At 57.4% G+C, this 24,478-nt stretch overlaps 1 protein-coding gene across 7 annotated transcripts in view; it reads right to left on the bottom strand.

Annotated features, from left to right (window-relative positions):
• Positions 1-24,478, bottom strand: part of NCAM1 (neural cell adhesion molecule 1) — a 94,843-nt gene that overhangs the window by 14,372 nt on the left and 55,993 nt on the right. For 2 of the 7 annotated variants that reach the window (XM_054175981.1, XM_054175984.1), the window contains exons 10-17: positions 20,789-20,939; positions 19,136-19,320; positions 18,803-18,899; positions 17,640-17,810; positions 16,771-16,902; positions 15,335-15,349; positions 5,505-5,629; positions 4,382-4,562 (exon numbers count right to left, since the gene is read on the bottom strand). In XM_054175981.1, coding sequence (XP_054031956.1) covers positions 4,382-4,562; positions 5,505-5,629; positions 15,335-15,349; positions 16,771-16,902; positions 17,640-17,810; positions 18,803-18,899; positions 19,136-19,320; positions 20,789-20,939 — 1,057 coding nt within the window. Of the gene's footprint in view, positions 1-222; positions 386-4,381; positions 4,563-5,504; positions 5,630-15,334; positions 15,350-16,770; positions 16,903-17,639; positions 17,811-18,802; positions 18,900-19,135; positions 19,321-20,788; positions 20,940-24,478 lie in introns of those variants that run through there. The other 5 variants (XM_054175983.1, XM_054175988.1, XM_054175987.1 and 2 more) reach the window with 3 other exon arrangements.

Below are 24,478 nucleotides of genomic sequence, written 5' to 3' on the forward strand. Positions count from 1 at the left end.
CTTGGGTTGTTTTCTGGGGCTCTGGGCTTGGTGGTGTTTTTTCCTCCCCCTCTGTGTGGCTTTGGTGTTGTGGCCACTGATTTCCTTTCTTTTTTTCCCCCCTTTTCTTTATGCTCCTCTGAAGCCAAACTCAAACTTCTCGGTGGCAACCCCCTGCCCCGGGGCGGGGGGAGGGGAGGGGAGGGGAGGGGAAGGGAGGGGGGAGAGCTTTCCCCCCCCCCCCCAAGCCAATATTGCTTTGTTTGTTTTCATTCCTCTTTGTTTGCTTTTGTTTTCTGTCGGTTTGGCTTTATTTCAAGTTTCTAACAGAGCCAAAGCAGAGTCACTGCAGAGAGAAGCAATGGAACAAAGGAGGAGGACGACGTTGATGGACTTCCCAAGGTCGCTGGAGGTGCCAGACAATGGTTCCCGGGAGGGAGGAGGGAGGGAGGGAGAGGGAGGGAGGGAGGTGGTGGTTTGGAGAAGGAAAAAAGCCAGAAACCACAAAACCAAGGAAATGTGGTGGAGGTGGCAAGCGTGGAGGGGTTCCCCCGCGGGGTCCGAGGTGACACGGAGGAAGACAGGCACGGGGTGGGGAGAGGCAGGGGGAAGGAGAGACAGGGAGAGGGGAGAGGGAGGGGAGGGCAAGGGAAAAGGGGGAGAGGGAAGGGAAAAGGGGGAGGGCAAGGAGGGCAGGGGAAAAGGGGGGGAGGGCAAGGAAAAGGAGGGGAGGGAAGGAAGGGCAAGGAAAAGGGGGGAGGGGGAAGGAAGGGCAAGGGAAAAGGGGGAGGGGGAAGGAAGGGAAAAGGGGGAGGGGGAAGGAAGGGAAAAGGAGGAGGGGGAAGGAAGGGAAAAGGGGGAGGGGGAAGGAAGGGAAAAGGGGGAGGGGGAAGGAAGGGAAAAGGGGGAGGGGGAAGGAAGGGCAAGGGAAAAGGGGGAGGGGGAAGGAAGGTCAAGGAAAAGGGGGAGGGGGAAGGAAGGGCAAGGAAAAGGGGGGAGGGAAGGAAGGTCAAGGAAAAGGGGGAGGGGGAAGGAAGGGCAAGGAAAAGGGGGGAGGGCAAGGGAAAAGGGGGGGGAGGGCAAGGGGGAAAAAAAGGAGAAAGAAAAAAAAAGAGAGAAAAAAATAGATAAAAAAATTAGAATCTAGGTCTAGAAATCATAAGAATCCAAAGGGTTTCTTTAATTACTGTAGGGGAGGGGTTTTTGTGGGTAAATTAAAATGGCTAAAAGGTTAAAGGAGAGCATCGAGCACATTCACACCGACAAAAGGGGCTGGGGGAGGGGAGGGGGAGGGGGAGGGCAGAAGCTCAGCAATGTCCCAAGCTGCGGAGCAGGGTCTCAAGGCGAGGGTCGGTAGGGTTTGCAAGCAGATGAGATTAGAGAGGATGGAACAGAGGGCTGAGGGGAAAGACAGGGAGGTGGCTCTCTGCTAGTTGAAAGGACAACGCTGCCTTGGAGGTGGAGCAGCAGCAATCAAGGCAAACAAAAGAGAGAAGCTCTTGTGCAGCAGGCAGTCTCTGCCCGGCCCAGCTCGGCCCCCACGGGGCTTGAATCCAGGTGACCGAAGCCCCGGAGAAGCAAGAAGGGCTCAAGAGCACAGGGCTGAGCCTCCCAGCCGCCGGTGAGGACCACACTAAGCCTTCCAGGCACGCTGCAGAAGCAGTGCAGCAGCTGGGGCTGCAGGAGGCTCCTGGCTGCTCCCTGCCCAGCAGAGCAGTGCCATGGTTGGAGGGGGGGGACTCTGACCTCTCCTCATGTGGGACCCAGGCTGCGGAAAAGCTGAATGCCATGGAAACCACCGAAGATGCTCAGGGCCAGAGGCACAGGGAGCTGCTCACAGGGAGCTGCTTCATCCCCACTGCCCTTTGCCATCAGCTCAGCAGAGGCCTGGGGACTGCCTGCCAGGAGAATCTGCCTTGCCCTCTGGAAGTCTCTTCCCCACCATCAGCTAAGGAAACCAAAGGGTCTGCAAATGCCCCTAGAAGGCCTCAGAGAAACTAAAAACCTTAACAAAGGGCAAAGCAAACCCCAAAGCCTGAAGAAAGAGCCACAGACCCAGCAGCAACCATCCCACTGCAGAGTGCTCTCCTTGCCCCTGGGCCACAGCCCAGGCTGAGCCCCAGCTCCATCCAGCTGCTGGGGCAGTCCTGCAGCACAGCTGCACTCCCACCCCCTGCTTTTCAAAGTGCTTCTGGCCCCACTGGAGTGGCAGCCTCAGGTCCTCATCCCTGCTGGGCTTTACACCAGGCCACAGCCAGCAATCATTTCAGAGAGGCCAAGGAAGTCACAGCTGTGACAGCAGACCAGGCTCCCCCCACCCCAAGCAGTCCACTCCTCAGGGGGTGCCTGCCCTGTTCTGCTGGCTTTCAGGGGCTCAGTGGCAGCTATCTGAGCTCCCCTGCTCCTCCCATGGCCTCAAGCTGCAGCAGGAGCACCAAGCACTGCCCAGGCAGCAGAGCTCTCAGCATTTGCTGATGCTCCTGCTGCAAGGCATCCCAACTGCCCCAGGCAGCTTGGCTGTCCCATTGTGGGGGCTCAAAGAGGGCATCAGCACCGGGAGGCAGCAGGGACTGCACCCGGAGGGCTGGGGAGCAGCCAAAGGACTGCTGAGTGCTCGCAGCTCCCCCTGGGCAGGCATCACAGTGCACAGCAGCCACTTCCCTGCTCTTGCCAACCTGCCCCATGGCAGTGCTCAGCTCTGAGCTGGCCTAGGGCACCCCCCTGCCAGACTCCCCTCCCTGTTCCCTGCCACACCAGTCACAGTTGTCCTTCCAATGGGAGAGGGCAGCAAGTATTAGAGCTGTTGAAAGTGAGAATCAGAGAGTGAGTTGCTCAATGAGTTACTGAGGCTCCTTCCACCCAAAACTGCAGCCTTGTCCAGACACATCCCAGCCTCTCCTTGGCCCCATCTCCTTCCTCCTCCCTGTCCTCATCCTCCCTGCCACACACATTTCCCAAGCCCCAGCCAGCTCATCTGTGTGCCTGACAGCATCATCTGCCTTAACCAGAGTGCAAACTGCACCAGGGCTCAGCTGCTTGCTGCAGGCAGCAAGGGGGTGGGAGCAGAGGGGGCTGACCACAGGCTGGGCTCTGAGTGCAAGGGGAAGACTGAAGGAAACTCTCCAGCTGTGCTGCTGGGGAAGGGGAGGCTGAGGGAACAGGACAGACAGCATGGAATCAAACCACTGCCTTCAACATGGGCTGACAGCAATGCTCTAACTGCAAGGGAGCTGCAGGCAGGCTGGGCAGGGACTGCTCAGGAGGGCTTGGGGTGGCAGCAGCAGGAGCAATGGTTTGAGACTGGAGCAGGGCAGGGTTAGGTTGGGCACCAGGAGGAAGCTCTGCACAGGGAGGCTGGGGAGACACTGGCACAGGCTGCCCAGGGAGGGGGCTGAGGCTCCATCCCTGCAGCCATTCAGGCTCAGCCTGGCTGTGTCCCTGTGCAGCCTGCCCTGGCTGGAGCTGTCCCTGCTGTGGGCAGAGGCTTGGGCAGGATGCCCTTGGAGGCTCTCTTCCAACCCACTGCACTCAGTGACTTCTCCTGACTCTTCAGCTTCAAACTTTGTCCATCTGCCTTTAACCAATGAAAACTTCCCCTGGCAGCTGGGACACAACTTCAGCTCTCCTTTGTCTTGTGCTTGGGGCTGATTTCACTTCAATGGGCACCACTATGACCTCATCTGGCTGAAGATGTCCCTGGTCAGTGGAGGGGCTGGGGCTGGACCAGGTGACCTTTAAAGGTCCCTTCCAACCCAACCCAGGCTCTGATTCCATGGAACACTGACTGCCCTTTCAACACCTTCCAGCACACTGCTCCATTCCTAGCAGCCACCAGAGCCCTGCCTGCTTTGTACCAAGCCTGCCTCAGCCCTGCAGCATGCTAATGAGCACAGCCTGCCTGAAACAAGGCCTTCCAGCAGCATTCCAATGTTGTTTGGCTCTTTCTCACACCCTTCCCACCACTCCAGCAGTGCTGTTCTGAAGGGGCTCTCCAGTTCCCTGCTTGTGAGCAGCGAGCAAGGCCTGGAAGCCCGCACGGCGAGAGGCACCTGAACGCTCTCTCTTGCTGCTTTCCAAGTGGGAATGCCACTTCCTGCTTTCAGGAGGCCTTTTCCCTCCCTCTGGCAATGCTGGGAACCCTGCTGGCCAAGCCACCAGCCCCTGTGAGCAGCCCAGGCAAGGCTTGGCCCAGCAGCAGCGCCGGGGGGGCAGCGCTGGCGCCGTACATACCGCGGCGGCTCGGGTATGTACGCGGCCCCGGCTCGGGGTGGGGAAACCAACTGCGCTCATGGCTCGAAGCAAGCAAGTTGTCAGGGGTTACTCAGGCACATTAAAGGATGCAGAGCACTGTGGCATTAATCTGCAGCAGAAACCAATGGTAAAAGCTTGTGGAGAGCTGTACCTGGGATGACAGTAGGCTGGGCAGAGGTCCGGAAGGCGTAGTGAGCCGGCTTGGACTTCCCTTGCTGGTTCTCAGCTATCACATACACCTCATACTCTGCATTCCAGTCCAGGGCCTTCAGCATGACGTGGTCACTGCCAGAGGGAAGCCTGATCTCTGGTTTCCATTCTGAGGAGTGCTTCTGCAGGGCAAGGGAGAGAAGAAGGCAGGGATGCAAAACGCACGGCACGGCCTCAGCCAGCAGCCTGGGGCCGGCCAGCAGCCTGGGGCCGGCCAGCAGCCTGGGGCCGGCCAGCAGCCTGGGGGACACCCCTGTGGCTGGCTAACAAAGGGCAGAGTGTGGAGGGCTCTGCACAAGCACAGGCTGCTCAGTGAGCCAGGGGTGCAGCACATCAGCAGTGTGGGCAGCAGGGCAGGAGAGGGGATTCCGCCCCTGGAGTCTCCTCTGCTGAGACCTCAGCTCCGATCCTGCCTCCGGTTCTGCTGTCCCCAGCAGGAGAAGGACACAGAGCTGCTGGAGTGAGGCCAAAGGAGGCCACCAAGATGGTCCAAGGGCTGGAGCAGCTCTGCTGAGGGAGCTGGGGCTGTGCAGCATGGAGAAGACTCCAGGGAGACCTCAGAGCTGCCTGCCAGGACCTGAAGGGATCCTGCAGGAAGGCTGCAGAGAGACTTTTGCTGAGGGGGTCTGGGGACAGGACAAGGAATGGTTTAAAGCTGAGCTTGAGAGCAGGGTTAGAGTGGAGCTGAGGAAGAAGTTCTTCAGTCTGAGGGTGGTGAGACTCTGGCACAGGCTGCCCAGGGAGGCTGTGGCTGCCTCCTGCCTCCAGAGCCCTGGAGCAGGCTGCCCAGAGAGGTTGTGGAGTCTCCTGCTCTGGAGCCTTTCCAGCCCCATCTGGATGTGTTCCTGTGCTGGATTCTGTGCTCCTGCTCTGCCAGTGGGGTTGGACTGGAAGCCCTCCAGAGGTCCCTTCCAACCCCTAACATCCTCTGAGCCTGCATCTCATGCCCTAAACACTTCCACCACACCTCCTGGCCTGCATCCAAGCTCTTAGCTTCAGGCTAGTGAGGCCTGAGTGCTGAACAGGCTACAGACAAAAGAGGTTTGAGTGGCAGTCATACTTACAGCCTTGTATTTGATCAGGTAATGCCTAATTGGGGAGCCACCATCATCCTGCTTGATAACATTGACCTTAATGGAGTTCCCATCTTCTCCCATCTGCCCTTCCAGCTTGGGTGCGCTGGGTTCCCCTGCAAGAAGGGTGGAGTGGGGTTCATTTGTAACCAAAACACATCCAGCAGGGCTAAAACAGTCAGCAAAACCCAGGGAGGGGGAGAAGTCCTTCACTGAGCTCAGCTGCCAGGGCATCAGCCTCACCCTGAGCCAGGCAGAGGCCACTGTGTGCAAGGGCCAAGGATCTCTGGTAGTGTGCTGGCACCCACACAAGGCACCACCCCTGTGTCTGCTGGAGTCCAAGGCTAAGTGCAGAAGGCCTCAGGAACAGCCCAGAGGAAGGATGAGCTCCTCACTGGCTCTGCTGTGTGACACTGATGTGGAACAGCAGCGGTGGGGAAGTGTCAGGATGGGGCAGGGGGCAAACAGGCTCCTAAAGAGCAGGGGGGGAAAGGGGCACTGGGAGCTGTGGCTGCACTCTGAGCATGGAGATTAGCTAATGACTGGGCCAGAGGCAGGGTCCTTGGGCCAGAGGCAGGGTCCTTGGGCCAGAGGCAGGGTCCTTGGGCCAGAGGCAGGGCCCCTGGGCCAGAGGCTCCACACTCACTTCAATGAGTGTGGAGGAAAAGGGACTGAAGCCCCACAGCACATCATCTCCTTCAGCTGGCACTGCTGCAAGCAGCTGCAGGAGCACAGGCTGGCCAGAGCTGGACCTTTGCACTCCAATGAGCATCTCAACAAGGAAAAATCACTTCCCAGTTTGCCCCCCAGCAGCAAAGCAAGGGGAAAAAAACCCCAACCCAACTCCCCAGAGCTCTGCTTGACCACAGCTATGCATGGGTCCTGCATCCCCCTTCAGTCAGCTGAGTGCTGAGCAACTCACTCCAGGGAGTCAGAGAACTGTTTGGCTTGGGAAAGCCTTCTGAGATCAAGCCCAACCTTCAAGCCAACAGCACCATGGCCACCAAGCCACATCCCCCCAAGGCCACATCCCCCCATGGCCACAACCCCCCATGGCCACATCCCCCATGGCCACACCATTCTAGTGATCTCCTCCACAGAGCCTCTTCACTGAGGCTGCACCTTTGTTGAGGCCCTTCCCAGACCACATTCCCCCCAGATGATGAATGCTGAACACATTCAGCACCTGGAGACTCCGAGAGGAGCAGAGGAGCTCTGCCTGCAGCACCTCCTCACCCAGCCACCCTGATCAGATCACATTAACCAAGCAGTTCAGATTCTCTTTTCCTTCCTCAACCCTAAACCACAAACCCCTCCCTGCAGAGGTTCCTGGCTTTGCCCAGTCAGTTGATTTAGCACTGCAAGAACTGTGTCACAACCACTGACCACTCGTTACGTGGCACCAGGAGCTGCTGTCTTGCCCTGCCATGGCTTTTTTGCCCCCTCACCCCAGAAGGAATCAGCTCCCAGGGGCACCTGGAGCAGGGCACTCATGGCTGCCTCTTCTGCTGGCCACTGAGCCTCTGACACTGCTGAAAGATCCAGAGGCAGCAGATCTGTGGCAGACCTGAGGGGTGGCTGTGCTGGGAACTGGACAGCTGCAGACCAACAGCTCCTTGGTCCTCCTTCCCATCCTCACCTCAGGGAGAGAAATTAAGCAAAGGGACCTTGGAGTGGAAAGGGGACCTTGCCCATCTAGAATGGGAGGCCAGGCTTTGCTCACCAAGACTAGCCCAGGGAGGCACAGCCTTTGCCCTGCTGCCCTTTCTGCCACCTCCCTTCCACACAGCTCTGCCACCTGCCACTCCTCCCTGGGAAAACCAGCCTGGAGACACAAGGGAAGGTTCCTGTTCCCAGCCTGCAGCTCCTGGGAGCCTCCTCCTGACAGAGTGGGAGTGTGTCAGAGACGCTGCTGCACCTTACCCACAGCCACTGCAGCGATTCACTGCCCTCCCTGCCCAGGGTGCCCTTCCTTTGGCACTATCCAGTGGCTAGCTCCTGACTCCCTCCTTCTCCAGCAGGGCAAACACTTCTGCTCACACATCAGAAACATGCAGAGCCCCTCTTGATGGCTGCAACAGGGCAGGCAAGAGCACTGCCAGGCCCTGCTGAGGAACACTTGGGCTTTCTCTCCTTAAACACCTGGCACTGGCCTTGCCAGATGCAATCCAGACACAGGGCTGTGAACTGCAAAAGGAGTTAGTGTGAGGAAGAAGTTTAGTGGGGGGAAAGGTTTAGTCCAGCAGAATCAGCACCCCTATAATGAGTCCAAATGTCAGTAGCTGAAGAGAAAAGGTTGGTCAGCAGGTGGTTAGGGAAGCAGCTCATGCTCACTGAACATGCATCCTCCCTACAGCATGGGGGCTGCAAAGCAAAACTGCATTACAAAGGGATGCTGCATGCCTGGGCCTCCCCCATGGACACTGAGCTGATTGGAGGTGGTGCAGAGACCTGCCCTGCTCCAGCCAGCAAAGTGTGGGAGCCTTCAAGAACTGCCCCTGGGGATGCTGCAGCTGAGAGCAGGCAGCCTCTGGGCCATCAGTTTACAGCCCTCTGCCTGCTCAGAGCTCACTCTGCTGCAGCAGGGATGCAGGACCTGGTGCCCCCCCCTCTGGGCTGTGGCTCCTTAGCCAGAGGTGTGCAAAAGCAGCACAAACCTTTCCCTTCAGCCAGAAGGCACTGAAGGAGTGCTGGAAGCCAGAAGTGATACCAGAGCCCTTCTACTGCACTCTCTTCCCTGCTCCTATCAAATCTCTTCCCCCTGCTCACCTCTGAGAAGCTTAAACTGAGCTTCTGAGCTGCCAGACAGCTGCAGCACTTCAGACACCATAGAGTCATGGAGCTGTCAGGGTTGGAAGGGAGCTCAAGGCTCAGCCAGTCCCAACCCCCCTGCCATGGGCAGGGACACCTCACACTGCAGCAGGTTGCTCACAGCCACCTCCGGCCTGGCTGCAAACACCTCCAGGGATGGAGGTTCAGTGCCAGGCTGGATGAGACCTCCAGGGCTGAGGCTTCCAGCACCTCCCTGGGCAACCTGTGCCAGGCTCTCACCACCCTCCTGGGTGTCAGCTTAAGCCCTTGCCCCCCTGGCACTGAAGGAAGGTCCTGCACCCTGTGCTCAGAGGGCACAACTGCAACCTCTGGTGGCTTCTGCAGCACAGGAGGGAGGGAGCAGCTGATTTCTGCAACCTTTGACCATCAGGCAGAGAGGACAGGACTGAGACCTGGTGTCACAACTGGACATGGACATCAGCTATGGAGAAGTTTCCCTAGGTGGCAAAATAGACAGAGGTGAGGAAAGAACAGGTAGGGAGCCTTCAGAATGCACACAAGAGAAGCAAACACCAAGGGTCAGAACCAAAGGCACAAGAACAGAGCATGCAAAAAGAAGGCCAAGTGTCTTCAGCCCTCCTGGATTTTGGGCTGAGAGGGGAAGAGCCTGGGGGAGGAGAGGGGCTGCTCCCAAACATGCACTCAGGTGGGAAGGTTACTGCTGTTAGTTGTGTGTCCCTGGCAGCCCCCAGCCTAAAGCCCCTCCTGGTGGTGGTCCAGAGCCATCAAATGACTTCAGAGCTCAGCCTGAATGAAAGGCAGCTCAGCTCCTGGGGCTCAGAAGGATTTGTTTAGCTGGGGAAGCAGAGGAGCAGCAGGAGCTTCCCTCCCTCCCTCCACCCCTTTGATTATGCCCAGGCTAGGAAGGGAAGTGGCAGAAATCCCCAGGCCCAAGAAGCTGCTTTCACCAGCAGGCCCCTGGGGGCTGGCTTCACCTCCACAAGCTGCAAGGCTCAGTCATTTGCTGCTTCATTTCAGGGGGGATCACCAACTGCTGTGACTGCTGCTGGCAAAGCAGTGCAGACTAAACCCCCTGGCCAGGCTCTGAGCTGTGGTGTGGGGAGAATGAGGATCCCTGGCAAGGAAGGGTCCTTGTGATGCAATCTGTGCAAAGCTCAGCTCCCAGCCTGGGGATCCAGCTCCACCAAACCCCCAGCTCCCACCTCAGCTGGGCTGAACTCCTAACAAAAACCTCTCTGTCTCAACCCAACCTCCAGCTGGGGAGGGACTTGGACAAGGGCTGGGAGTGCCAGGAGGAGAGGGAATGGATTGGAGCTGGAGGAGGGCAGATTGAGCCTGGAGATGAGGAGGAACATCCTTGAGAGTGAGGGTGGGGAGGCTGTGGCACAGGCTGCCCAGGGAGGCTGTGGCTGTGTCCTGCCTGGAGGTGCTCAGGGCCAGGCTGAGCAAGCTGGGCTGCTGGGAGGGGTCCCTGCCCATGGCAGGGGGTTGGAGCTGGCTGAGCTTTAAGATCCCTCCCAACCTAAGCCATTCTGTGAGCAAATGTCAAAGGTGCAGTGGGACTTTGTGAGCCCCTAGCTACAGAAGCTCCTACTGCAGAGGGGCAGAATGTTGGTAAGGTCTCCACAGCACCTGAGCACCTCACCCACAGCTTCCACCAGCCTGCAGCTGGCACACTGGCACTCAGGAAAGCAAAAGGCTTTGGCCTCTGGGGTTCATTTCTTGTGTTGGAAAAGGCTCACTGAGCTCATCCCAGTCCAAGCAGCAGCCCAGCCCCACCATGGCCACCAAACCCTGGCCCCAGTGCCATGGCCACAGGTTCCTTGAACCCCTCCAGGCATGGGGACTCCACCACCTCCCTGGGCAGCCTCTGCCAGTCCCTGACCACTCTGGCAGCACAGAGATTGTTCTTCCTCTCCAACCTAAGCCTCCCCTGGCACAACTTCAGGCCATTTCCCCCTGTCCTATCACCTGAGACTGGGGAGAAGAGACCAACCCCAACCTCACTCCAGCCTCAGAGAGACTTCTAGATCCTGACTAGGCTGCTGCCTGCTGGACTCTGCCAGGCAAAGCAGCAAATGCCTCAGCCATGAGGCTTTTTCCCTTTGTCCTGCTTGCCTTTTATCCTCCAAGGTTTCTCCAGCTCAGTTTTCACAGGCAGAGAGTGGTGACTTCCCCACAAGGCTTTGTAGAAGGGTTTGGGGTGGGGGTGATGGAATTTGGAGCTCCCTGGTCAGCAACCAGAGGGGAATCAGAGAATTGTCAGGGTTGGAAGGGACCTCAAGGCTCAGCCAGTTCCAACCCCCCTGCCATGGGCAGGGACATCTCACACCACAGCAGGTTGCTCACAGCCACCTTCAGCCTGGCTGCAAACACCTCCAGGGATGGAAGGTCAGTGCCAGGTTGGATGAGACCTCCAGGGCTGAGGCTTCCAGCACCTCCCTGGGCAGCCTGTGCCAGGCTCTCACCACCCTCATGGGGAACAACTTCTTCCTCACCTCCAATCTGAATCTCCCCATTTCTAGTTTTGCTCCATGCCCCCCAGTCCTATCACTCCCTGACACCCTCAAAAGTCCCTCCCCAGCTTTCTTGTAGCCCCCTGCAGATCCTGGAAGGCCACAATTAGGTCTCCTCAGCCTGCACAACCCCAGCTCCCTCACTCTGTCCTCACAGCAGAGCAGCTCCAGCCCTCTGCTCCTCCTCGTGGCGCTTCCCTGGACACCTTCCAGCCCCCTCCAGCTCCTTCCTGGAACAGAGGCTCCAGAAGTGGACCCAGAGCTCTCAGCAGAGTGGGGCAGAGGGGGAGAATCCCCTCCCTGGCCCTGCTGGCTGTGCTCATCCTCACCCCAGATCCAGGCCCCCAGTGTTTGTGGCTTGGTTTTCTTTACCTTCTGCGGAGCAGCGTGGACGACATCAGCAGCACCATGCAAGCCACATGACAAAGGCACATGAGAGGGCAGGCACATGATTGGTTGGAAAGGGAAGTGGAGGAAGAGGAGGAGGAGGAGGTCACACATGGAAAATACAGAGAAACAAACAAAACAAAAAAAAAAACAAACACACAAAAGAAACAAAATTAAACAACTGATGCAAACAATGGGCAAAGGGCAACAACAACAGCAACCAAAGGAAACCAAACCAGCACCACAGCCACACAGGCTCAACCCAGCACAAAACCAAACCAGCCAGCAGCTCTCAGCAGCACCCAGGAGAGGGAGCCCCCACCCCCCCAAAAAAAACCACCACCAAACACCAAACCAAGGACCCTGGGGAGAGAAGGAAAACATCAAACCCACAACAAAGCACAGAGCTGTGGCCTCAGGGGGCAGAGGGGGGGCAGGCACAGCTGCACCACTGCTGGGCAACAGCTGAACACCAAACAATTATTGTGAGGGGTGCAGCAGGGCCTGGAGAGCTGAAGGGATCCACAGGGACTGTTGGAAGAGAAAAGGGAATAATCATCTGGTTATTGAGCAGCAGTGCAGAGGGCAGCGGTCAAACCGTGGCTCCTGGGGGCAGAGAAGGCAAACCTTGGCATGGCAGAGTGATCTGTGCCCCCTGCAGAAACAAACAGCCTCCTGAATGGCAACAGCAGCAGAAAGAGAGAGAGAAACCAGCCCTGGCTGCTCCTCCTGGCACCTGCTGGCACCCTTGGGGCTCCTGGCTGCTGCTCCTGGCACCCATGGGGCTCCTTGCACCCTCCTGCACCCCTGGGGCTCCTGGCACCTCCTGCACCCCTGGGGCTCCTGGCACCTCCTGCACCCCTGGGGCTCCTTGCACCCTCCTGCACCCCTGGGACTCCTTGCACCCTCCTGCACCCCTGGGGCTCCTGGCACCCTCCTGGCATCCCTGGGGGGCTCCTTGCACCTCTCCAGCCAAAGAGCTGAAACCAGAACGTGGTCAAGCTGCCAGGTACCAGCTCGAGCCCAGCCTGAAGACTGCAGGAGTGGCACAGGGAATGGCACTGAGGGCTTGGTGTGTGCAAGGTGGCTTCCTGTCAGCAAGGAGAGGAAGAAAGTGCCCAGCACTGGGAATTGATTGCAAAGATGGCAGGAGGCAGACAGCTGCTGCTGAAAGAGCTGGGAGAGTGCACAGACTGGATGGAAGCTGGAGGAGGGCAGATTGAGACTGGAGATGAGGAAGAAATCCTTGTCAGTGAGGGTGGGGAGGCTCTGGCACAGGCTGCCCAGGGAGGCTGTGGCTGCCTCCTGCCTGGAGGTGTTTGCAGCCAGGCTGGATGAGGCCCTGAGCAGCCTGTGCTGGTGGGAGGTGTCCCTGCCCATGGCAGGGGGGTTGGGACTGGATGCTCTTCAAGGTCCCTTCCAACCCAACCCCTTCCATGGATCTATGAATCCTCCTTCTCCCCACAGCCCTCTCTCCTGCAAGGCACTCCCCACCTCCCCATCTGCCTCTCCTTCCAGGACCCAACAGTTGCAGTATCAGCTGTGCCTCCCTCAGTGCAAACAGAGCAAGGCAGAGCTGCAGGAAGATTACTCAGTCCCCATCCCTTTTGCTCAGGCAGCTTGAGCCCTGCAATCCCTAATGGGAAGTGTGAAAACAAACAGACTCCTCTGGGGAATGATCATTTCATTGCTGCCTTTTCCTCCCCACCTCCTCTTTCTCTCTCCTTCCACTGCCATTTTTCACCCCATGCTTAGAAGGCTGAAGAGGAAGAGGAGTTAGAGAGTGGCTCCATGCTTGGCTTCTTAACATGCTCACACAACACACTCATGGCAGGCTGGTGGTTAAGAGACACCAAGAGAAGGAGGTGCAGTGCTTGAGCTCCCTGGGTCAAGAGGCTCCAGCAGAACAAACAGCACTCTGGAGCAAAGGGAGGCAGCTCCCAGCTACTCACTTGGTGGCTCTGAGCTTTCAGGGTCAGCCAGAGGCTGAGTTGCTATGGAAAGAGAGAGAGGAGATGTAAAGGGGAAGCAGCACAGCGTGGCCAGGGGTTAAAAGAGGCAGGGGGTGACAGAAAGGAGAGAGACAGAGAGAGAATGATGCTGAATCCTCCTGGAAGATCCTGGGAATCACAGCATTACCTGGAGAGGCTGCACAAAGCTCTGCTGCTGCTCTCTCCCAGTCCCTCTCCACAGGGGGAAGAGTTCCTGCAGCAAGCTCTGGCTCCAGGGCTCACTGCTGATGCTCTTTCAGCCCTGAGAGTGTCCAAGCTCTGAATTCAAGCTTCAGCACTCTGTGCCTGCTGTAGCCCAAACAGCAACCCAGGTTGCCCTGCTGCTAGCCCACGAAGCACTGAGGTCTCTGGGAGGCCCTCTAGAGCAGACCCTTCCCTCCCCTACTGCCCAGCTGTGGAAGACAAAAGGAGCAAGGAGCAGCGAGAATGGGCAGCTTTGGGCAGCTGAAGCTGCTCTGGACAAGGTCAAATCAAAATGCCAGCTTCAAAGAAGAAGAAGAAGGAGGAGGAAGAAAAAAAATCAAATCAAAATTCCAGCTTCAAAAAGCAAAACAGCAAAATTAAGAGCTTAGAAAGATATCAAATCCCAATTCCAGCTTAAAACACAAATCAATCACAATCAGAGCTTAGAAAGCAATCCAAATTCCAGCTCAAAAAGATACATCAAGCAAAATCAGAGCTTAGAAATAAGTCAATCAAAATTAAGAGCTTAAAAACCAAATCAAGCAAAATTCCAGCTCCAAAAAATGAATGAATGAACCAAAATCAGAGCTCAAAAATGAATGAACCAAAATCAGAGCTCAAAAATGAATGAACCAAAAGTCCAGCTTCCAAACTCAAGCAAGCCAAAGCCCAGCTGAGGAATCAGTCACTCAGAAGCCCAGCTCAGGAATCAGTCAGAGGAGGCAAGAACTGTGACTGGTGTCTTTTTTTCCTTCAACTTTTTGCTACCAAAATTCTCAAGGTATTAAAATCTTTTGGCTCCTAATTGGGTCTAAAACTTCCTCCTTCCTTTTTTCCTTTTCCTTTTTCCCCTTTCCTTTTTTTCCCCTTTCCTCCCTGTCCTTTCCCCCCCCCTTTCCTTTTCTCCCTTTGTTCCCTTTCCTTTTTTCCCTTTCCTCTTCCTTCTCGTTCCTTTTCCTTTCCTTTTCCTTTTTTCCCCCCTTTCCTTTTGCCTTTTTCCCTCTTTCCTTTTCCTTTTCTCCCCCTTTTCTTTGCCTTCCCCTCCTCCTTTTCCCTTTTTTCCTCTTTCCTTTTCCTTTTCTCCCCCTTTCCTTTGCCTTCCCCCCCCTTCCTTTTCCCTTTTCCCCCATTTCCTTTTCCTTTTCTCCCCCTTTCCTTTGCCTTTCCCCCCCTTCCTTTTCCCTTTCCCCCCCTTTCCTTTTCCTTTTCTCCCCCTTTCCTTTGCCTTTCCCCCCCTTCCTTTTCCCTTCCCCCCCTTTCCTTTTCCTTTTCTCCCCCTTTCCTTTGCCTTTCCCCCCCTTCCTTTTCCCTTCCCCCCCTTTCCTTTTCCTTTTCTCCCCCTTTCCTTTGCCTTTCCCCCCTTCCTTTTCTCTTCCCCCCCTTTCCTTTTCCTTTTCTCCCCCTTTCCTTTGCCTTTCCCCCCCCTTCTTTTTCCCTTTCCCCTCCTTTTCTTTTCCCCTTCCCCCCCCTTTTCTTTTCCCCTTTTCCCCCTTTCCTTTTCCTTTCCCCTCCCCTTCCTTTTCCCTTCTTCCCCCCCTTTCCTTTTCCCCCTTTCCTTTTGCCCCTTTTCCTTTATTTTCCCCTTTCCTTTTCCTCCCCTTCCTGAATGACCTGCATTTCATTTCATTTCCTTTCCTCAGTGGATTCATGAGGATGAAGCCTTCCACTACCCCACCAAGCTACTGCTGTTAGACAACCACTAGGTGCATGCTGGACAACGAAGGTGTTAACCTTTCACTCTGTGCTACAGGGGACGTCTACTCTAGAGTCAGTCTTGTTAGCAGACAGACAGGACCAGTTACTTCTAAAGACTCAGAGAGAGGGGGAAGAAAACCACCCCCAGGATTAGATTAGAAGCTAATTCTGATGTTAGAGGAGCACACTAGGAGCAGAAAAAACCCCAGAGCGAGAGAAATGCAGAGGCACTTACGTGAGTGAGGGATGCCTGCAGTTTTTCCATGGATGGAACACAGGGCAAAAACCAACCAACAAAAAAGGCAGAGACAGACAGACAAATAAAATAAAATGTAGAAGTGGTGAGAAGGGGAGACAGAGAACAGGGAGCTGGGAAAAAACCCCCAGCCATAAATCAAACCACCATCAGCTGACTCCAGTCCGACCCCAGGGAGCGGGGCGGGCTACAGGGACCAGCGCAACAGCCTCGGATACGGACTCTGAGGGCTGGGATTTACTGCACAGGGCCTGGGATTTGCAAGCAGCAGGACACCTGGGCTGGCCCAGAGCTGCTCAGCAGCTCTGCTGAGGCAGAAGTTGGCAGACAAAGTCAGACAAGCCCCATGCACGGCTGCCAGGCCCTCAGAGCATGCACACAGCTGGGCTTAGGAATCTTGCTAGCTCTGAGCTCAGGAGGAGGTCCTGCAGAGAGGTTTCAGAAGAGCTACGAAGGAGGTCCACAAGTAGAGGTGCAGTGGTGGGAAGAAGAACAGGCTGCAGATCTAAATGCCAAAGGAATGAGAAAGAAGAACTCCAGGGGTTGTGGGCAGCTGAATACAGATCCTAATACTTGGATGAGGTTGTGAGGTTGTAAGAGAGCACCTGCCTGCCTTTGGCACTTCCCCCCTACCCACTCTGCACTTCTTCTCTTCCTCTTTCTCTCCCTCCTGTCCTGATTTGTGCTTCTTGCCTCTTTTGCTCCTCCTTGAAGCAGGAGGGGAAAGTGTTAGGGTGAGACTCTGGCACAGGCTGCCCAGGGAGACTGTGGCTGCCTCCTCCCTGGGGGTGTTCAAGGCCAGGTTGGATGAGGCCTTGAGCAGCCTGGGCTGGTGGGAGGTGTCCCTGCCCAGGGCAGGGAGGTTGTAGTAGATGATGTCTGAGGTCACTTCCAACCTGAGCCATTGTAGGATTCTATGCTGCTGCCACTGGAGTGGAAGTCAGGCAGAGAAGAGGCTGTGGAAATCACCTGAGGTGCTGTGCAGCCACCTTACAGAAGTGATTTGCAGAGAACAGAATCAATCCCCCTCTCTCCTTCCATCCCTCCCTCCCTCCCCAGGTCATGGCCAGTCCTGTTCTGAGCCTCTTCATTTCTGATTTGCAAACCCTCTGCCATTTCCACCAGCCAAGCCCTGCTCAGCTCACTGCTTTTTTCCCCACTGAAGCTCTCCATTGCCTAACCTCTTGCTGACAGAATTCCCCCTGGCAACCCAGGGCACGAACCAAAGCAGCTCCTCTGCCTCCCAGGCTTCCAAGCCATGAAAAAATTCACTGAGACCCAAAGGCACAACAGGAACAAAGGGTGCAGCAAGGTCTGCAAGAGGAGGAGCTGTCATCCATGCATGGCAGAGACTCCCTGGAAAGATGCAAGGGAAGAGAAGCAGAGAAGCAGGAGGAGGTCTGGGGTTTACTTACGAACTGGTTGTGTCTTGAAGTCTGATGTCAGGCTGAGCTCACCCACGCCCTTGCCATTGACTGCTGACAGCCTCACAGAGTAGGTGGTCTCAGGTTTCAGGCCAGTGATGGTGATCATGCCCTCCACGTTTGCTGTGGCACAAACAAGGGAGGGAAAGCAAAGGCTCAGGCTTGAAGTCACCACCAAATGCCAGGTCTCTGCTGCATGCTTTGGCCGTGCCCAGAGCCCTCTTCTGAGCCCAGCCTGACAGAAGCAGTGCAGATAAAAGGTCAGAGCTACCAGCAGCCTGTGCCCACCAGCTGCCCAGGGAGCTGCATTGCCACAGCTTAATTGTCTGGGCTGGAAGGGACCTCAAGGCTCAGCCACTTCCAACCCCCCTACCACAGGCAGGGACACCTCACACCACAGCAGGTTGCTCACAGCCACCTCCAGCCTGGCTGCAACACCTCCAGGGATGGAGGTTCAGTGCCAAGTTGGATGAGACCTCCAGGGCTGAGGCTTCCACCACCTCCCTGGGCAACCTGTGCCAGGCTCTCACCACCCTCATGGGGAAGAGCTTCTTCCTCACATCCAATCTGAATCTCCCCATTTCTAGTTTTGCTCCATGCCCCCCAGTCCTATCCCTCCCTGACACCCTCAGAAGTCCCTCCCCAGCTTTCCTGTAGCCCCCTTCATGCCCTGGGAGGCCAGAAGAAGGGATGCTGCAGAGCTGTCAGCACAGGGGGGACCTCATTTCCAGCTGGAAATTCAAGGTGCCCTCGAGAGCTTGTCTGGGCCTCCCTGCAGGAGCTGCAGCTGCAGGGCTGCGGAAACCTGCCCCTGGAGGACAGCAAAGTCAGGGAGGCAGCAGGTTGCTTCCCCATCCTACCTTCTTTGGCATCATACAACCTGGAATGCCATTCCCCCTCGCCCAGGGCCCTCCACTCTGCCTTGTACTTGAGGATGGGCACTCCGCCCGTGGCCTCGGGCTCGTCGAACTCCACCCGGGCGGTGCTGGAGTAGGGCTCCACTCTGTCAATGGAAGGAGAGGACGGAGTATCTGGGGAGGAAGGGGACAGCCAGTGACACAGCAGACAGTGGGGAGCCTGCTCCAGCGCCAAAGCAAGCACAAAGCACAGCAGCCAGCACGGCTTCAGCACAGCTTCACCAGGGAGGGGAGAGAGGGAGGCCTGGGGGTCCCCCTCCGGAGGGGGCACTGCTTAAGAGGGCTTTTGAGAATGCTCCTTGGGCAGGGCAGAGACCTTCACCTTGTTCCCTCTGAGAGCCTAGAGACTCTCAGTGCCTTCTGCAGCAGAGGACAACCAGAATGAGAGCATCCTGGGTGCTGTCCTGCCCCTACAGTCCCTTCTCTTCCTCAGGGCACTCCCTGGGTGCTGTCCTGCCCCTGCAATCCCTTCTCTTCCTCAGGGCACTCCCTGGGTGCTGTCCTGCCCCTACAGTCCCTTCTCTTCCTCAGGGCACTCCCTGGGTGCTGTCCTGCCCCTGCAATCCCTTCTCTTCCTCAGGGCACTCCCTGGGTGCTGTTCTGTCTCTACAATCTCTTCTCTTCCTCAGGGCACTCCCTGGGTGCTGTTCTGTCTCTACAATCTCTTCTCTTCCTCAGGGCACTCCCTGGGTGCTGTTCTGTCTCTACCATCTCTTCTCTTCCTCAGGGCACTCCCTGGGTGCTGTTCTGTCCCAGTCTTGACCATTCCTAAATCTGTGTATACAGCAGCCCCAAGAGGACTCAGAGGCCCTTCCAGTTCCTGCAGTCTGAGCCCCTTTGGCTGGCAGGTGATGCTCTGAGCTGCCTGCCTGGCACCACCTGTACTGTCAGGGCTATTTTGCTGGTCCTGAGAATGAGACCCTTCAGAAAGAGGGGAAGGGATACTGAGGCTCTTGTTAGCCACAACCCAGCTGAATGCACAAAGTCATGACCAGTCTGAGAGCAGAAGGTGCTTCTCCTGCTCCCCCACCAACACAACCCAGAAGAGTCCCTGCCAGCCCAGCCCAGGGGCTGCATTTCCTCACCCCGCTGCCTGTGCTGCTCACCTGCCTGCACAAGGATGAACTCGGAGGACTCCTGGCCAATGCGGTTCACAGCAGTGCAGTTGTAGTTCCCAAAGTCATTTTCAGAGTCTGGGGTCACCTGTGGAAGGAGGCAGGGCTCAGGCTGGCATCACAGAACCCTCCTCACAGCGAAGCTCAGGTGCAGAGGGGAGCACAGCAGTGGGCAGGGGGTGGTGTCTTCTGTTCCCTGGACCACACACCACCCTGCCTCCCAGCCAGCTGCCCTGACAGGACATTCAAGTCCCTCAACAGCAGGACCAGAAGTTATCTGATGGCACTGAGACCTCCTGGCTGCAGAGGACTCCTTCCTCTCACCTCCAGGTAGCTTGCAGATGGGGTGTTGTAGATCTTGATGTTGCTGTAGTTGGAGCTGGGAAGCAGCTGCCCGTCCCGGAACCAGGAGATGACAGCACTGGGGTAAGCAAACACCTCACAGGTGATGTTCACTTGGTTCCCTTCCCAGGTGTACACAGCCACAGGGCCCTGCAGCTTGGGAGCATCTGAAAGGCAGGCACACTCTGAGCCAGGAAAGTCTCCCCCAGCAGCACAGTCAGCCTCACTTCAAGGATCCCTTGGCAGGGGTCCAGCTGAAGTGTGGGAAAGGAAATCTAACACAGGAGGTGGGAACTGGCTTCCAGGCTGGGGGGAGGGACAAGCAAAGTCTGAGGGATGTGAGGAGGAAACCTCCTCAGTCTGACAGGCTGCTCCTCACACAGTGTGGGAGGAGGAGCAGACAGCTTGCTGTGCACTCAGGGGAGGGCACACGAGGACCTGCTTCGAGGGAAGAACTCTGATGCACCCAGCAGATGGGACTGCAGCAGATTTATGGCCCATAATCTTCCCAAGGTGCAAGGAGTGTCCCATCTGGAGACAGCTCCAGCACACACTGACAGGCAGCAGCTCATCTCCAGCTAACCCCATTCAGGCTGAGCTCCTGCTCCTTCCCTCTGCCTAAACCACTCACTTCTTTCATCCTCCTGGAGGGGCTGGGTTACAGAATACAGAGTTAACCAGCTTGGAAGAGCCCTCAGAGATCCTTGAGTCCAACCTCTCACCCAGCACCACCTAATCAACCAAACCATGGCACCAAGGGCCTCATCCAGGCTCTTCCTAAACACCTCCAGGATGGGGACTCCACCACCTCCCTGGGCAGCACATCCCAAGGGCCAATCTCTCTTGCTGGGAAGAACTTCTTCCTCACCTCCAGCCTAAACCTCCCCTGGCACAGTTTGAGACTGTGTCCTCTTGTTCTGGTGCTGCTTGCCTGGGAGAAGAGACCAACCCCCACCTGGCTCCAACCTCCCTTCAGGGAGTTGCAGAGAGCAAGAAGGTCTCCCCTGAGCCTCCTCTTCTGCAGGCTAAGCAACCCCAGCTCCCTCAGCCTCTCCTCACAGGGCTGTGCTCCAGACCCCTCCCCAGCTTTGTTGCCCTTCTCTGGCCAGAGGTGTAGAGTAGAGTAGAGCAGAGTAGAGTAGAGTAGAGTAGAGAAGAGTAGAGTAGAGTAGAGAAGAGAATAGAGCAGAACAGAATAGGGAATAGATAGAGTAGCATAGAGGATAGAACAGAGTAGAATACAGAGTAGAATAGAATAGGATAGGATTGAAGAGAAGAGAAGAGAATACAGCAGAGTACCATAGAGAATAGGATAGAGTAGAATAGGATAGGATAGAACAGAATGGAATAGAATGGAATAAAGCAGGTTGGAAAAGACCTTTGAGATCATCAAATCCAACCTCTCACCCAACACCATCTAACCAGCTAAACCATGGCACCGAGTGCCTCGTCCAGGCTCTTCCTGAACACCTCCAGCTCCATGTGGCCACAGCACTCGGGGCCATGCCTGACCTCTCTTCCCTCCCCTTCAGGTGGCTGTAGACTCTGCGGGGCTCTTTCACAGCCCCCCCACCCGCCCCCCCAGGGTGGGTGCCGGCCAGCAGGGGGGGCACAGGCTGCCGGGAGCAGACTTACACTGCACTTCCAGGTACATGGCCTGGGAGTCCTGGCCGATGGTGTTGCTGGCGGTGCAGACGTACTCGCCGGCGTCGGTGTACTGGATCTCCTTCAGCGTCAGCGAGGACACCCGCGCGTGGCTGCGCACCACCACGCGCCCGTCCAGGGTCTGCCAGCGGGGCACAGCGCGGTCACGGCCAGCCCCTGCCCCTGCCCGGACCCCTGCCCGGACCCCTGCCCCTGCCCAGACCCCCACCACGCGCCCGTCCAGGGTCTGCCAGCGGGGCACAGCGCGGTCACGGCCAGCCCCTGCCCCTGCCCGGACCCCTGCCCAGACCCCTGCCCCTGCCCAGACCCCCACCACGCGCCCGTCCAGGGTCTGCCAGCGGGGCACAGCGCGGTCACGGCCTGCCCCCGGACCCCTGCCCCTGCCCAGACCCCTGCCCCTGCCCAGACCCCCGCCACGCGCCCGTCCAGGGTCTGCCAGCGGGGCACAGCGCGGTCACGGCCTGCCCCTGGCCCCCTGCCCGGACCCCTGCCCCTGCCCAGACCCCCACCACGCGCCCGTCCAGGGTCTGCCAGCGGGGCACAGCGCGGTCACGGCCTGCCCCAGCCCCTGCCCGGACCCCTGCCCCTGCCCGGACCCCTGCCCCTGCCCAGACCCCCGCCACGCGCCCGTCCAGGGTCTGCCAGCGGGGCACAGCGCGGTCACGGCCTGCCCCTGCCCCTGCCCGGACCCCTGCCCAGACCTCCCCACGCGCCCGTCCAGGGTCTGCCAGCGGGGCACAGCACGGTCATGGCCTGCCCCTGCCCGCCCCCGGACCCCCACCCGGACCCCCCCCCACGCGCCCGTCCAGGGTCTGCCAGCAGGGTACAGTGCGGTCATGGCCTGCCCCCGGCCCCCAGCCCCTGCCCGGACCCCCACCCGGACCCCCCCCACGCGCCCGTCCAGGGTCTGCCAGCGGGGCACAGCGCGGTCACGGCCTGCCCCCAGCCCCCAGACCCCCACCACGCGCCCATAAAGGGTCTGCCAGCGGGGCACAGCGCGGTCATGGCCTGCCCCCGGCCCCTGCCCGGACCCCCCCCACGCGCCCGTCCAGGGTCTGCCAGCGGGGCACGGCACAAGCCCATCGACAGCTCCCTGTGGGTTTATTCCCTCTTCTCCCCTGCATGCAGGTCTGCTGCAGCCCCTGCTGCCACAGCCTACAGACTCCATTCCCTCTCCTGTGCTGCTGGGAGCAGATCTGTGTGTCCACCACAAGGTGCTGTGAGCACCACCTCCCACAGCCAGGGAAGGACCCCTGAAGGTGGCAATAATCCACTGTGGTATCTCAGCCACCCAAACTCTGCTTTTATCCTCCTTTCATCTTTTGTCTGACTTGGATTTAACTCCAGAACCCAGCTCCCTTCTGCAGCAGGGTGCAGAAATCTCAATCTCTGCTGATCTGCAGAGGCTCCAAACTTCATTTATCTCCTGAGTGAATCCTCTCAATCCTTCTCTCCCTGAGCCCATCAGCAGGCCAGAGTGAAACCATGGCAAAAGAGCAGCCTCTGATCACTACAGCAAAAGTCACTTCACATCCAGTGCCAGCTGCCTTTCCCCTTCTTTGGCAAGACCTGACACAAACACGAGAGTGCTGGGCAGCCATGGTACAAGTCATGAACACAGCTGAAGATGAAGCTCCAACAGAGTTAATTCAGACTGAGCTCCTGCTCATCCCCCTCCACCCAGACCACTCACATCTCCCCAGCTGGAGGTGCCTCAGACTCAGCACAAGAAAGGACACCACAGCAGTCCCCTCTCTGGACACATGAGCAGACTCTGCCCACCACATCCTCCACTCCATGCAGAAGTCACAAGTGAAGAGGAAGAAAGAACAGGAAAAGTACTCCAGGGAAGAAGAAAAAGTGCTCCTGGTTTGCTCAGTTCCTGCTGTGACCATCAGATGCTAACAGTCCCAGGCTAGGCAGAAGCTTGTGAGCCAGATGCAGACACTTGCTCTGACCTACCCAGGCTGTGGGGTAACAGAATGCTTGAGAGCAATGGGGAGACCACCCAAGGCAGCAGGTCCTGCCCCAGCAGCTGCCTCTGCACAGGGAGAGCCATGGCAGCTCTGCAGTGCCAGTCACACAGGCAGTGCCACCTGGCACCTTGCCCCCAGCTACAAAGCCAGCCCAGATTTCAGTAGTGCAGTGCCAAAGGGGAAGAGGAGAGATGGGCAGGGAATGCACTGACCTCCCTTCCCCCCACCTCTGAGATTCTGCAGTCCTGTCCCAAGAGACCTTCAAGATCATCCAGTTCCAAGCCCCACCATGGGCAGGGTCACCAACCTGGCCTTGAGCCCCTCCAGGCAGGAGGCAGCCACAGCCTCCCTGGGCAGCCTGTGCCAGGGGCTCCCCACCCTCACTCTCAACAGTTTCTCCCTCATCTCCAGTCTCAATCTGCCCTCCTTCAGCTTCAATCCATTCCCTCTCATCCTGGCACTCCCAGCCCTTGTCCAAAGTCCCTCCCCAGCTCTCCTGGAGCCCTTTCAGGTACTGCAAGGCTGCTCTAAAGTCTTCCTGGAGCCTTCTCCTCAGCAGGCTGAACAGCCCCAGCTCTGCCAGCCTGTCCCCACGGGGGAGGGTGCCTCCAAAGCACTCTGCTGGAAGTCCTCTTGCTAGCTGTCCACACAAGCTGCAACAAGATTGTTTCCACAGCAATCTGAGAGAGCCTCCTAGACATCTTCTAAGCCAGAGCCTGAGATGTTTAGAGGCAGCAAGCTTAATAGTATTAGTGCTCAGTTAATAAAAAGCTTGAGGCAGAGAGCACAGTGAAAACACTGGGCATGGGGGAGTGGGGGGAAGGGAAAGAGGGGAGACAGAGACAGCTGTAAGAGGAGGTCACAAGATGCCTGAAGAGATGCAGCTACTCAGATTCCAAATCCTTCAATGCAAACAGCTCTGAGTGTCTGATGATGCCCCCCCTTGCCACAGTGAATCTCTCCACAGAATGGCTCAGATTGGAAGGGAGCTCAGAGGTCATCTACTCCAACCCCCCTGCCACAGCAGGGACACCTCAGCTGCTCAAGGGCTGATCCAGCCTGGCCTTGGACACCCCCAGGCAGGAGGCAGCCACAGCCTCCCTGGGCAGCCTGTGCCAGAGCCTCAGCAGCCTCACACTGAACAACTTCTTCCTCAGCTCCACTCTACCCCTGCTCTGCCTCAGCTCCAAACCATTCCCTGCCTTGTCTGGAGACCCCCTCAGGAGAAGTCTCTCTGCAGCCTTCCTGCAGGATCCCTTCAGGTCCTGGCAGGCAGCTCTGAGGTCCCCCTGGAGCCTTCTCCTCTGCAGGCTGCACAGCCCCAGCTCCCTCAGGCTGTGCTCACAGCAGAGCTGCTCCAGCCCTTGGGATCACCCTTGTGTCCTCCTTTGGACTCACTCCAGCACCTCTGTATCCAACAGATTCTTCTGAAGTAAGCCTGGGCAGAGCTTGCTCAGCCCCATGTCAAACAAAGGCAGATGGTTGCTGTGTCAGAGGCTCACTTTGAAGCCACCCCAGTCCCTGAGGTTTAAGATGGCTTCAGAATAAAGACAGAACTCAAGATACCCAAACCCTCCACGAAGCTGAGCCTAGCAACCCAAGCTGCTCAGTTCTGACAGCTGCTTTTGCTCTGATCCCTTTTGTCTGCTTGCAAACTTCCTTTCTGGCCTATTCTGAAGCAGGA

Source organism: Dryobates pubescens, chromosome 34, assembly GCF_014839835.1.
Source record: "Dryobates pubescens isolate bDryPub1 chromosome 34, bDryPub1.pri, whole genome shotgun sequence".
Taxonomy (NCBI): domain Eukaryota; kingdom Metazoa; phylum Chordata; class Aves; order Piciformes; family Picidae; genus Dryobates; species Dryobates pubescens.